The sequence below is a fragment of the Gallinula chloropus genome (genome assembly GCF_964237585.1).
Source record: "Gallinula chloropus genome assembly, chromosome: 9".
Lineage (NCBI taxonomy): Eukaryota > Metazoa > Chordata > Aves > Gruiformes > Rallidae > Gallinula > Gallinula chloropus.
In genome coordinates, this window is record NC_140094.1 from 7266869 (window position 1) to 7279434 (window position 12566).

Below are 12566 nucleotides of genomic sequence, written 5' to 3' on the forward strand. Positions count from 1 at the left end.
TTAAAAGGAAGTCAAAAAACTTTATTCACACCAGAAACACAGACTTCAGTGGAATTCTCCTTTATCAAAATAACCCCATTATGGTTACTTACATCTTTGCCGTAAGAGAACTGTACAATATATATATAAATATATATAAAATAAAAAAAAAAATCAACTTTTGTGCTCAATATTAATCATCATCATCTTCCTCTTCATCGCTGATCACATATTTCTTATGCTTCTTACTTGCTTTATCATCATCCTCTGCTTTTCTCTTTCCAGAAGGTTCACCTTCCTAAAGGCAAAAGAGGACAAAACTAAACTGATGTACTTCAAGCTAAAAGAACAAACCTCAGAAGAATAACACAGCCTCAAAGTCTTTCTTGTAAGGAAGCAACATGATTCCTTCTGGTTTTCCCATTTCATATTACTGTGATGCTGTACTGCTCATGTATACATACTTAAAAGTCCAGGCAACATTGCTACCAGTTGCAAACACAACTGCAGCTCCTTTTGTAAGCTGGATGTACAGCACATGCCCTGTGTATCACGCTCAGCAAGTCTTCAGAGCCTGGACAGTTCCTTAGGAGTTGTAGTGAGTTTTTCAATATGCAGATGCCTTCTCTTCAGGCAGCCTGGGAAGCTTTGCTAAGCTTTCAGACTAGTGACACTTGTGTACCTTAAATGACAGCTACTGAGGCAAAGAAGAAATTCAGGAAGCAGGTAGAGGAGAAACCACCAGTACTGAGAATCAACAGCACAGTTCAGTAACTAGACTAGTTTAGGAGGCTTCAAAGAACTCAAATCACCGAGTGTATTAGCGGTTTGCACGCAATACCCTAACAACTTTTATAGGCTGGATGCCTAAATTTTTGTACTTAGATATAGACTCAGCATGTTGATTTTCATTCCACATGCATTCCCACCAGCTCCATTTAAATCATCCTTCAAAACAACTCTATGAATATGTTTAATCAAACTACAGATCACTAGTTCTTAATGCAAAACATCAATTTTTAGAGGAAAAACAAGTGCTAAGTCAATTACTGTTTAAAAATAAGAGTATCTATAAAAATACCTTTGGGTCTAAGTAACCTCATGCCTTTTTCCATTTGTGGGTCTTGATTTTGGAGTGGGTTTTTTATATATTTTTTTTTCTTTAAAAGCAACACATATTACTTGGATATTAAGAAGCAGCAAAGATTGAGTTTCAGCACTTTAATGAATTAATAGTTTCAAAACTATTTTTTTTTATTCAGACCTCTTCATTCTGTATTAGCTCACTAAGTTAGGAACTAACTTTAAGAACTGAAAACAGAAATTAGTAGTGGTTGGAAGCTTTAACGATAGCTTCTTCCTCAGAACAAGCATTCTCTTGTAATCTATCTAGGTTATTGATAAATGATTCAGCTTCCTGTTCAGCAGAATATCCCCATTAACTACAGTAACACTCTCTGTCGTGTGGTGATAGTGCATTAACACCGGAGTCACGCTTTCAGCAGTGGTAACAAGTTGTTATCAGGACCAAGATGTGAGCTGTGTTGTTGACTGACAGCACATGAAAGCAAGTCTGCCTCAAAGGAAGCCCGTGTTTCACATATGTGGATACCTATTGCAAACACCACACTTCCTCAGTGGTGACTGAAAGTAGCTGTGCACCGCTGGTGGAGTTTTTTCCTGTAATATCACAGCACCCCTCCGTGGCACAGATGGGAATATTACCTTTAAGTCATGCAATTTTAAAATGGAGGCTATTGCTCCTCAAGCAGCAGAGGAACACTGTTCACTAGACCTCTTCTTCTGAGAGACTGCCACTGCAAAGTCCTGACACTGCTACAGCATGAACAAGCAGTATCTTAGAAAAACTGAAACAACTGAATGCAATTAAATAAACCATTATAGCCATTTCTTAAAAGAAACGGTGACTATAGGGCATTAAAAATATTCCATTTGCTTACACCAACCTACTCAAACTTCCTTTTTAAAAAAACCCAATTCTGCATGATATTCTATGCATAAATATTTAAATTAAATATGATTTACAGTAAAACAGAGCAGGAAGATCAATCTAACTAGCACTCCATTCTCTCATAATGTAGTAAAAGCCAACTAAGGTGAGTCCAGTTTGCATTTCTTATTCAGCCAGATCAGCGACGCTGACGATCGGCAGAGCTCAGGAGTGTCCAACTACCCCTCCTCAGCCACGCTTGGCTCGAGGGAAATGCCAGCACAGCTCCAACTGCAGGCTGTGCTATGCTGACTGACAGCAAGAGGACAGTTATTCAGACATCACCAGCTCTGTAAGAAAGAAAACTAACAAGCTACTAAAAGCAAGCGGGCCAAATACCAGGCCCAATACTGGGCCCCCCAACCCAATTCCCTCTTGAACAGGGCAGTGGGAAGCCACGAAGCCAGTGCCAGTTGTCCTTTGCTGTGAATTCCAAAATCCCCTCTCAGCTTCCCAAGGCAGGCAGTAAATGTCCTAGGGCCATTCATCACAGAAGTGCTTTAGAACAAGGAGCAAGGGTCAGGAAAATAAGACTACGCAGGTATGGCCAATACAGAACAAAGTCCAGATACTTCCTGGTTTCACTTCTACCACTGATGCAAATAGTTAAGTTTTAATCTCAGACCTGTTATCTGTCCATTTTGATAAGCATTACTCAGCAGTGCTGTATCAGAAGTGACGTTACTTTAAATGACCGAAACCTCAAGCTGTGATATACACACAGACTGATCGCTGCGGGATGTAAGCAAACTAACTGCAAACCAGTAAAACACGACTTCAGAAGAGGAAACAGCACTGCTGCTGTAGCTAACACTAACCTGATCATTGCCTCACATTTAGCATGATATTTGGGTGATGAATGACATCTATTTAGCAACAGACATGAAATCTTTCCGTCTTTTTTAAATGCTTCTATTTAGAAGAGGAGAAATACCATGTGAAAATGTCTCCACACTTCCACAATAAACAGGAGAGGACCACATACCTTAGGACACAACACTACACTAGGATTCTCTTATTAAGTCTTCTTACTGCTTGCACAATTTCAGTGAAGTCACTTTACATAACTCTGCATACATAGAATCATAGAATGGTCTGGGTTGGAAGGGACCCCAAGGATCATAGAGCATTTTTCCATCTTTAAGCCAGTAATAACAATAGTGACCTCCTTTGGGAATCACTCAGGTCTATGAACTAATGCAGTGCAGAAGAAATCAGTGATTAATTACCATGGAAAACATGCCAAGTCAAATGACACATTCATCACAGCATAAATGAAACTACAAAAGCCTCAGCTTTAAAAAACAGATTGAGTGCAGGAAATGTTCCTGACTAAAAACGAGTAGCTTAAGAACAAAATTCCTTTCTTACCTCATCACTAGTAAGTTTCTTTGCCTTGAGTAGTCTTTGGGCTTTATCTTCATCTGAGCCCTCATCACTGTCAGAAGAGTAGATCCTAGCACGTTCCTCTACAGAGGAAAAAATGAGAAGAGAAATATTTATCTTTAGCTGACGTTGGTGAGGAAGAGGAAATATTAAAAACAATGCTCTTACAATGAGTCCCATAAAAAGCTGGTAGAATCTAACTCCAGAGTAAACAAAATAAACTTGTATGAACTGAATTTATGTCTCAAATGAGATACATGAGGAGACATATATACTGGCAAAATAGAATCTTACCAGGATTCTCCTATGAAATTAAACCATCTGAATCACATAGATTACGTGCTGGTAAGGTTTATAATTACCTCTGATGCCACCTTTGTATCTGTTTTTGATAGCTGCTAGACTGATTGCATCATCTCCCTCATCATCATCATCATAGCGATCAGGTTCCAAGTAGTTTGCACTCAGACCCCGCTGATGCTGCTTCTCACGCATTCTTCGCTGCTGAGATTCCCTGCGAATGGAAGCTCTTAATCTCTCCTCTTCTTTCTGTCCAAAGAAAGAAGCAATATATAAAGACTGAGGGGGGAAAAAAACCCCTCAAAAACTCAAGAGCACCTTGTATTCTACTGTAGCTTCTGAAATAATTTCACAGCAGTGTAAAGACTGTAAATACTCTGATGTTTTGTAATCTATAAGGTCAAGCAAATTGCATCCATAGCTGACAACTCTTGCCTCTAACTCCAAAATACACTGGTTTTCATAGTTGTAAAATGTCTAGAGCTGTTCAGCTATGTTACAGTTGTGAGCGTTTTGGGGTTTTTTTTGGATTCAATCAGTAGATAAGTGAGCTACGTGCCACAATACCTTTATCATTTCTGTGCGCTGAGACTCTGGATCACGACCTGCCATTGGCAAAATACGAATTTTCTGGGTCTTTGAACATCTGTCTGCCAGAGAGAGAGTCATCTTCCTGTGAGTGGCACTGTCTGTAGAGTGTGGCCTGTTAAAAAATTGCTATGGGTTAAATACCTCTTAAAGAAATGTCGCCATTTTTAAAGGACATTGGCAGAGCCAGGACACTTAAGATTTCCAAGATTCCCATGTACAAGTGTAAAAGCATCATCCTTTATTTATTTATGTGCATTCTAACAGCCACTGAAGATATCAGTTCCTCTCTCAAGCAAACCATCTGCAGTCCATCACCAGCCTAAACAGTCATCTTCACAATAACCTAAGATATCCTATTCATCTTGATAGCAACTGTGCATCAGAACAGGGCTTAATTTCAGGGAATATTTGTATTCTTTCACATTCAGACAAGGACTGTCACTTAAAAGTGCTAATTCAAATACCTATATATACACTATATATATAAAAATACATGTAGTCTAATTTTCATGAATAACGAATTAACCTGTCAAACTGGGACACCTAATTTAGAAAAATTCTTATGCACTACTATCTTTGGAAAACAGCACATTCCTACTAAACAGTTAAGCTCCAAAGGTTTGCTAACTGATCTTTTAAAATACCACTTTGTAACCCTTAATTGCAAAAGAGTATCAATGTTTCCTATAGAATAACAGGTTTACCTGAAGGTCAACTTTGTCTTGAAAACAGCCTGTCCTTGTAGACCTGTCCCTTGTCTGATAAACAAATGGTTGTGATCTCCCTGCAGCGGTGCCTTGTACACGTCAAAGACCTCATTGCCCAGGTGGAGAGACATGCTAGAAAGAGATTTGTGTATCAGTCATTAGATAAAAGTCACTGCAGTCTATTTTTTGCCTCATTTATAAATGGAGAAAGCCTTCATGTTTCCTTTTTACATGCAGCCAATAATTCTAGTTCAACACAAATTAATCAGAGCAGAAAATTTTCAAAGCACCAGGACGACAATACTTTCTGCTGTGCAGAACTGACACCAAAGTTTATTGCTCTTCCAATTTTGCACCCCATGGCATTTCACTGTAAGAACAGCCACGTTCCTTCAACAGCAAAAAGCCCCAACCAACCTTCCATCCGACCATTTGACTATCCGTGCGTTGCTTTCTCTGATCTCATTCCCTTCCTCGTCTCGTCGCATCCGCCAGCGTATTGTGTTTTCTACCTGTGGGGAAGAAAACCCCAAAAGTTTTCTAACTCATAGTCAGGAATGCTGTGGTAAAATGTACTCAAGAATTACAGTTAGAAAGGCTAGGTAATTTGCTGCATGATGCAGAGAAATGAAGGTGAATGGTTTTGCTTTTACAGGTGTCATGCAGCTGTCAAGATGTTGGGTTTAATTTATTACTTCAGCTTTCCTCAGTGCTGTAACTGGCCCACCCTTTCATAGCCTGAACCATAACTCAAACCACCATTCTACAAAAACACCTGAAGGAGACTTTGAGGAAACGTGGCTAAATGACTGCAAAAGAGAGAAGGAAAATTAACATTATACCTTGAGTTTTAACCTAGTTCTACCCTCTTCATCAAGCATCTCCTCATCTTCAAATTCATCTTCATAATACTGGGGATCAAAAGGTCTGTAATAAATTGTAAAATGCAGCCTTTATCCTTCTAGAAATTAATGCAGATTATTCTAGAGTCATGCAAGGTTACAGATGATAGATGATACACAGGCACACAGTAGGCACTGCAGCGGTGCAGCAGCCAGTAATTTACTGCACTGATCATACCCCACAGGAGGCCAACCCAAGTGTCTTTGCTACCATCAGTCACAGCCCCTTTAGCCCTCAGCCTCCCTCAAAGGCTCTACACCTAAGGAAAGCAAGTCTGTCTCAGAAAATAGTTTCCTTAGTATCAGGACAACGAGGTCAGGGTTAGGTCTGGAACAAGACACATACAATATTATACAGAGAAAACAAAAATTATCATCGATAAATGTGAGAAATTAGGGCTTTTCTAAGAGCACAATCTCCGTAATTTTTTACTTGAATCTCAAAACCAACCACAGGGAAATGAAGAGGAGACTGTTTTCCCCTCTTTTCCTTCAAAAAACCTGACAGCTGGGTGTGAGTGGGGAAAGGCCATCTCTAGCCTCCTTCCTAATGGTTTTCAGGCTTCTATGAGGGAAAGAAGCAATAAACAGGCTGTTTTCTGTCCTGCCTGAGCCCCAAAGATCCCCAGGACTTCTCTCACTGATTACACAAGCCAGATCTCCTGAAACAGTGGTGAAGGTGGGATTTAGGGCCATACCTAACATCACAAAGAGCTCTAATAACTTGTTTCTCCTTATGAATTCCAGAAAATTTCTCTAGCTTGGGTCAGGTTTGGGAAAGTGAGTAACCAGCCTCTTTGTAGTTAAATAGCATATTTAACATACACAACTGAAAAAGGGACTATTCTAAAATTCAAAATGTTTTTATCACTCAAAAGTGCATAGACACTGTGCATTTGGCTTTCACAGCTCTGAGAGCCTGGACAGATGTTTAAAATGCAACTGCCAGCACATGCATTCCATTAAATTGTATTTTTGCTTTTTGAAGACAAAAAGTTATTCAACCAAGTTGAAACCCCAGTTCATAAGGAAATTACTCAGCACTCAGTAAGAACAGGGATTACTACTGACTGATCACAAGCAGAAGTGTGCATCTTAATGTCAAACATTTAAAATACAGCCAACACATCCCATACTACTAAACCAAGAGCAATACAGGGAAGCCTAAAGTTGGTATCAATCATGTATTTAGTGTGCAATTACCTGGGCTCCACGCTGAGGAAGTTGGGCAGCTTCACAAAGTACAAATCATTACCCAAGTCTGTGTTTACTTTTGGTATTTCCACCTCTATTCTAGTTTCTGGAATAGGCTCTTCTTCTTGCTGTTCCTGACTCAGCCCATTCTCATCCTAATGAAAAAAGGAGAACAGGAGCCTAAGTGAAAGAAGTCCATCTGGCTGCTGTTGCTTTAATAAGCACTTACATTCTGCCTACAGAAATGCCTTCCACACGCACAGAGACCAGGGAGCTTTGGGTATGAGAACTTGCACATTTTCAGTGAAAGCAATTCAACTCAGCATTTTCATTCACTGAAACTGCAAACTCCAGAGAGCAAAGACAGTAAGGGAACAGCAAAGGAGCTGACATACAATTTCTCCAGCTAAGCACTGGAGAGTAAATGGGGAGTAACTTCTCCCAGATTGGGAAAAAAATAAAAAGAAAGTATTTGTCAAGACCCAAAATGAAAATGCTTGCCAAACAGCTGTACTATCTGTGTGCTACCACAGACAGACACAACTTTGTATTTTTGTAGAAACATTAAGGTTGGAAAAGACCTCCAAGATCCTCTAGTCCAACCGTCCATGATGACAATCAGAACCACTCGTTATATTTCTCTCAAGAAGTGGGGATGGGGGAAGGCACAGGAATGAATCCATCTGATATTGCAAGGTATAAAATTTTAGTAATTCCTAACTACTTAAGAAATCAAGTTACTCACAATGGGCTGTCCTGGAGTTGGCGGTTTGTCTTCTCCATCACTCCCTGAGGAGATGTCATCTGCACCTCCAAACAGATCCATGACATCTGCATGCTCTTGAGCAGAAAAATTGCTATTTTAAAATACACATCTGTGTGCACACTCTCCTCTACATGGAAATACACTCACAGAAAGAATGATTAACACATCCTTTATTACCAAGTAAAATCACCTACAAAGGTTAAAAGTGCGAATGTTTATGAACCATGCATTATCTTCTTATCTTGAAAAACAATCTTCCCACATATTTTTAACCCAAAGATTCAAGGTAACTTTTCCTGGGAAGGCTCTATCAGTAGGAGAATTTAGTCAGAAAATTGGCAACATTAATTGTGTAGAATTAAAAGTGTAGTATCATCCCTCACTCAAGTGAACAAATGCATGCGAACAGCAACTTTGTTACACATTATGGAGGTTTTACTCTAAAGAGGAACACCTCTTTCTCAACCAGCTAAATACCACAAAGCCAGTACGGGTTCCCTGGGCTGCTCTGAGGAGCCACCATTTCTTAACATCTTTCAGAAAACATGTGTGAAGCGACACATGCAGAAGAAAAGCTCTGTGTCTCGTGGAGAAAACTGAATGCCTGACAGCGCCAACGAACCCGCAGAAATACAGCGTGTGCTTCCCAGCAGAGTTCTTGCTGTGCTGTTTTGTTATACCCATGGCACAGGCTATCCATTTTACCAAGTTCTGTAACAGATGAATGACGTGCTTAAAACGGGGACTAAATGACCCCAAACACCAGCACCATTTACCTTTCTGTCCTTCTGTGTCACTGTCCACTTCTGAATCGGACGCGATCGGTTTCTTTCGCTTCATTCGCAGAACTTCGTCTTCGCTGTCACTGCCCCTTGCAGACTCCCCTAAGGAGCACAATTACTCTCAGTAAACTAAAGATCTTGTTCCACACATTTTAAAATGCCTTTGTGTAGGAATTACTTGATTCAGATGAAAAGGAATTAAAAGGACTGCGTAAAATAAAACCCCCAAAAACCATTACCAAGATGACTATAATTGAAAATGAGGTGATTCCTGCTTTTACAATGAAGTCGGAATCTTTTCAGACCAACAGAAATGAACCACTAAAGACAGATCAAACTAGAAGTAATTCAATACTACTGTACTCAGTCCTACCAGATTTATGCTCTTGGTCCTCCTCATCAGAGTGCTGGGCCCTTTCATCATCGTCGGAGTTCTGCATCTTCTCCTCATCGGAATGCTGGGCCCTTTCATCGTCATCCGAGTTCTGCATCTTCTCCTCATCAGAGGCCTGTGGCCTCTCCTCATCATCAGAGTTCTGCATTTTCTCCTCATCTGAGTTCTGGAGTCTTTCCTCATCATCAGATATCTGCGGCCTTTCATCTTCATCAGAGTTCTGTGCTTTCTCCTCATCGTCAGAGTTCTGCTGTCTCTCCTCATCATCAGAGTTCTGCTGTCTCTCCTCATCGTCTGACTGATCACTTTTGTCTTCCTTGCCCCACTTCTCATCCTCTGAATGTGCTTTTTCAGAACCATCTCCCTCTGAATGATGGCTGCCTTCATCCGACCCATGCCTGCGATCATCCTCCTCATCATCATGAGCAGCTTCTGAAACACTGTGCTGGTCCACGTCTGACTGATCATTATCTTCATGCTCAGAATGTCCTGAAGCTTCAGAGCGATTGTAGGATCTTTCAGAGTGGTTGTCACTCCCCGTGTGATGGGATCCCCCTTCATCCTCGCTATCGTCTCCAAACAACTCTTTATTACTTGGTTTTACTGCCTCTCTGTCATCATCCTGGTCACTGTCACTTCCAGAAGCATTACTACCAGAGCCAGCATTCTCATTGTCGGAATCAGATTCAGATCCAGAATCGGAATCTGCAAAACAAACATCAACCTCACAAGGGTTAAAATGCCCCATCAAGGATGCACGTAAGATGCTGGGCACTGCTTTTAAAAAAAATAATTTTAAAAACCCAACCAAACCCAGAATGAGACCCTACAGAGAAAGTATGAAAGAACTATAAAGTCACCTAGAAGAACAAACTGCCTGCTAATAAAGGTACAGCTGAGGAAGGGCACAGTGCAAAGTGATGGATTCCATGTGAAGTTTCAGAGCACAGACTATCATCTAAGACTCCAGAGCTGTAGAAAGATCAAGCAATTACACAAAAGTGAAGCAAGTCAAGAGTGAAATAGCAAGGGCTTAAAGAAGTGAATGCAGGTATAGGGTCTGGGAGAGCCTACCGATGCAACACTGCCATCGCGCCTGTACACACATACCCCAGTACGTTTGCTACAACAGGCTGCTCTCCCACGCCGAGGCTGGGGAATGCCATTTCAAGCAGCAAAACGGGAACGTCTGCCTTGAAAGCGGCTTTCAGAACCCGAGTCAGGCGCGTTAAAAGCTTACAAGTGGCTTAAAGCATGAGGTTAAGTGTCCCATCGTTTTCCTTTAGAAGTGGACGACGGCCGAAACTCCTCCGCATAACGCGGGGCAAGCGGGGCACACGCCTCGCTTCCACCCCCTCGCGTCCCAGCAGCCCCGAGGAACCTCAGCGAAACACACGCGCGTCCCAAAGCCAGCCGCTACAAACCGCCGCCTCACGCAGCCCCGGCCGCGGCACCTGGCTCCGGCTTTCCGGGCCGAAGGGGCGGGAAGGGAAGGCCCTGCGGCAGCGGGGCGGCCCGCAGGGAGCGAGGGAAGGAGCGGGTGCGCCAAGGAGGCCCGGGACGAGGCCCAACGGCCGAGTGCGGCGGACAGGAGGCGGCCCGCCGGCCCGAGCCCGCGGGGCGGCATCACCCGCCGCTCCGCTCCCGCGGGCCCGCTCGCTGCCCGCCGCCGAGGGAGGGGCCGAGGCCAAGGGCGGGGCTGCAGCCTGCACCGGGCCGGCCTAGGCCTAGCCCTTGCCGGCGGAGCGGGTCCCCGGGAGCGCGGCGGGAAGAAGGGGCAGCGCGGCGCGCCCGCACCTTTCTGCTCAGCCTCCGAGTCGGCGTCGCTGCCGAAGAGATCCTCCATGTCGGCCATGGCGAGGGGACGGCGCCGCCGCACAACGGCCGCACGCCCGCCGACACACGGCGGCGCCGCTCAGTGACGTCAATACAGAGCGCCGCGCCGTGCCACCGCCCGAGGCCGGGGAGGAGGCGGCCGCTCTTAAAGGCGCCGCGCCCCGCTGGGGTGACCGATGACAGCAGGGCCGGCTGGCGCCCGTCACCCCCGCGGGACGGGAGCCGTTTGCTAGCGCACAGAGCGGCGCGGCGGCCGCGCGCCATTGCGTCACGCAGCCGCTCGCTCCCGCCGGCCGCCCCGCTCGAAGCGCGAGGGGAGAGGCGCCAACCCCGCCCCGCGCCTGCCCCAGGAAGGGCCTCGGAACCGGGGGTCGCGCCCCGCCTCGCTCCGCGCCCCTTCCCCGTGCGGACAGGGCTCAGCCCACCACCTCACATCGCTGCCTTGTACCGAGCGAAGGGGCGGGACTGCGGGGGCTGAGGGGACTCTCACACGTCCTTCCACCGGGTGAAAATCGAGGTCCTCTAGCCCAGCCACCCCCCTGCCACCTCTGTTGGTAACTAAACCTTGTCCCCCAATACCTCATCCAACCTTTCCTTGAACACCCTAAGGAACGATGACGCCACCACCCCCTGGGCACCGCGTTCTGATGCCCAACAGCCCTTTCCAAGTAGAAATCTCTCCTGAGCTCCACAGCAGCAACCCTCTACAGCCAGGAGCCCATTCAGTCCCTCCCTTTCCCCCTGGAGACAAAAAGTAACGGTCTGACAGGAAATTGACCCGCGTGTTTAAGCAAGTCAGCATACACCAAAAACCCCAGCCAAAGGACGAACCACCACAGAAGAATACAGTACTTCAATCATCCAAAACGTTTACTGGTTTACAATCTGACAGCATACAGTGCTGATATGCTAAAACACTCAATTCATGTTTCCTCAATGGAAATTTACATTGAACACTTGCTCGTTTGTAGCTTACAAACAGTATTACTCAAGCTGTAGAGAGAATGAGGCTATTTCTTTAAAATACAACAGGAAAGAGAGAATTGCTTTGGAATTCCATGCTTAGCTTGGAACCAACAGAATCAACAACACGTGTGGTCATTTGACTTCTGCTTTAAGCCTGGAAAATGATCAAGAAGAAAGAAGTATCATGTCTTTTGGAAAAAAGACCACGTGCTTAGGGTAGCTGTTATCAAAGTACTGCTGCTTTTGTGCTCAACACCGATCAGGTCATACACAAGATCTCACTACACTTGGTAGATTTAAATCAGACTTTGGTTTACAGTTCCTGACTACAGACTGAATTCCTTCATTTATTCCAAAAAGGATAAACACTGCAGGCACAAAAGTGATTGTTCTAGCTGTTCCATGCACAATACCAAATGTCTTGCAACAATTTGGAGGGCCAAACTCCTCTGGTTGGAAACACCCCTAGTTTTCTACACTCAGCCTGTCAGAGATCTGTCCTGGAAGTGCCCCCAAGCAAGCAAATATTTGGCTGCCATCTACAGAGCCAAACCAACTATTAAGGTCAACTACTATTGTCTGTGACAGGACACCTGAGAGTTGGAGCCTAAAAGCCCTTGCTATTTATTGGAATATAAATCATTAAGCAGCTACACTCAACTTAATAAAGGAAGGGATCTGGGCTATCATTTCTGTAATCCAGCCTTTCATTTTTCTCCTCATCTTCAAGGAGGAGATAACTGCCAAGTCTT

The 12566-nt window shown here is 43.9% G+C and overlaps 1 protein-coding gene across 2 annotated transcripts; it reads right to left on the reverse strand.

Annotated features, from left to right (window-relative positions):
* On the reverse strand, window positions 1–10879 carry LEO1 (LEO1 homolog, Paf1/RNA polymerase II complex component). Of its 2 annotated transcripts, none has more exons than XM_084268045.1 (12): window positions 10810–10879; window positions 8992–9717; window positions 8613–8720; window positions 7816–7910; window positions 7080–7225; window positions 5817–5901; window positions 5392–5486; window positions 4972–5106; window positions 4244–4379; window positions 3739–3925; window positions 3362–3459; window positions 1–273 (listed from the first exon to the last, which is right to left on the reverse strand). In XM_084268045.1, the coding sequence occupies exons 1-12, from the start codon at window positions 10865–10867 to the stop codon at window positions 205–207; spliced, it is 1938 nt and encodes a 645-aa protein (XP_084124171.1). In that variant the 5' UTR covers window positions 10868–10879; the 3' UTR covers window positions 1–204. The 2 variants fall into 2 exon arrangements, with proteins under 2 accessions (XP_084124171.1, XP_084124170.1); XM_084268044.1 differs by having other exon boundaries at window positions 1–277.
* Between the last annotated feature and the right edge of the window lie 1687 nt (window positions 10880–12566).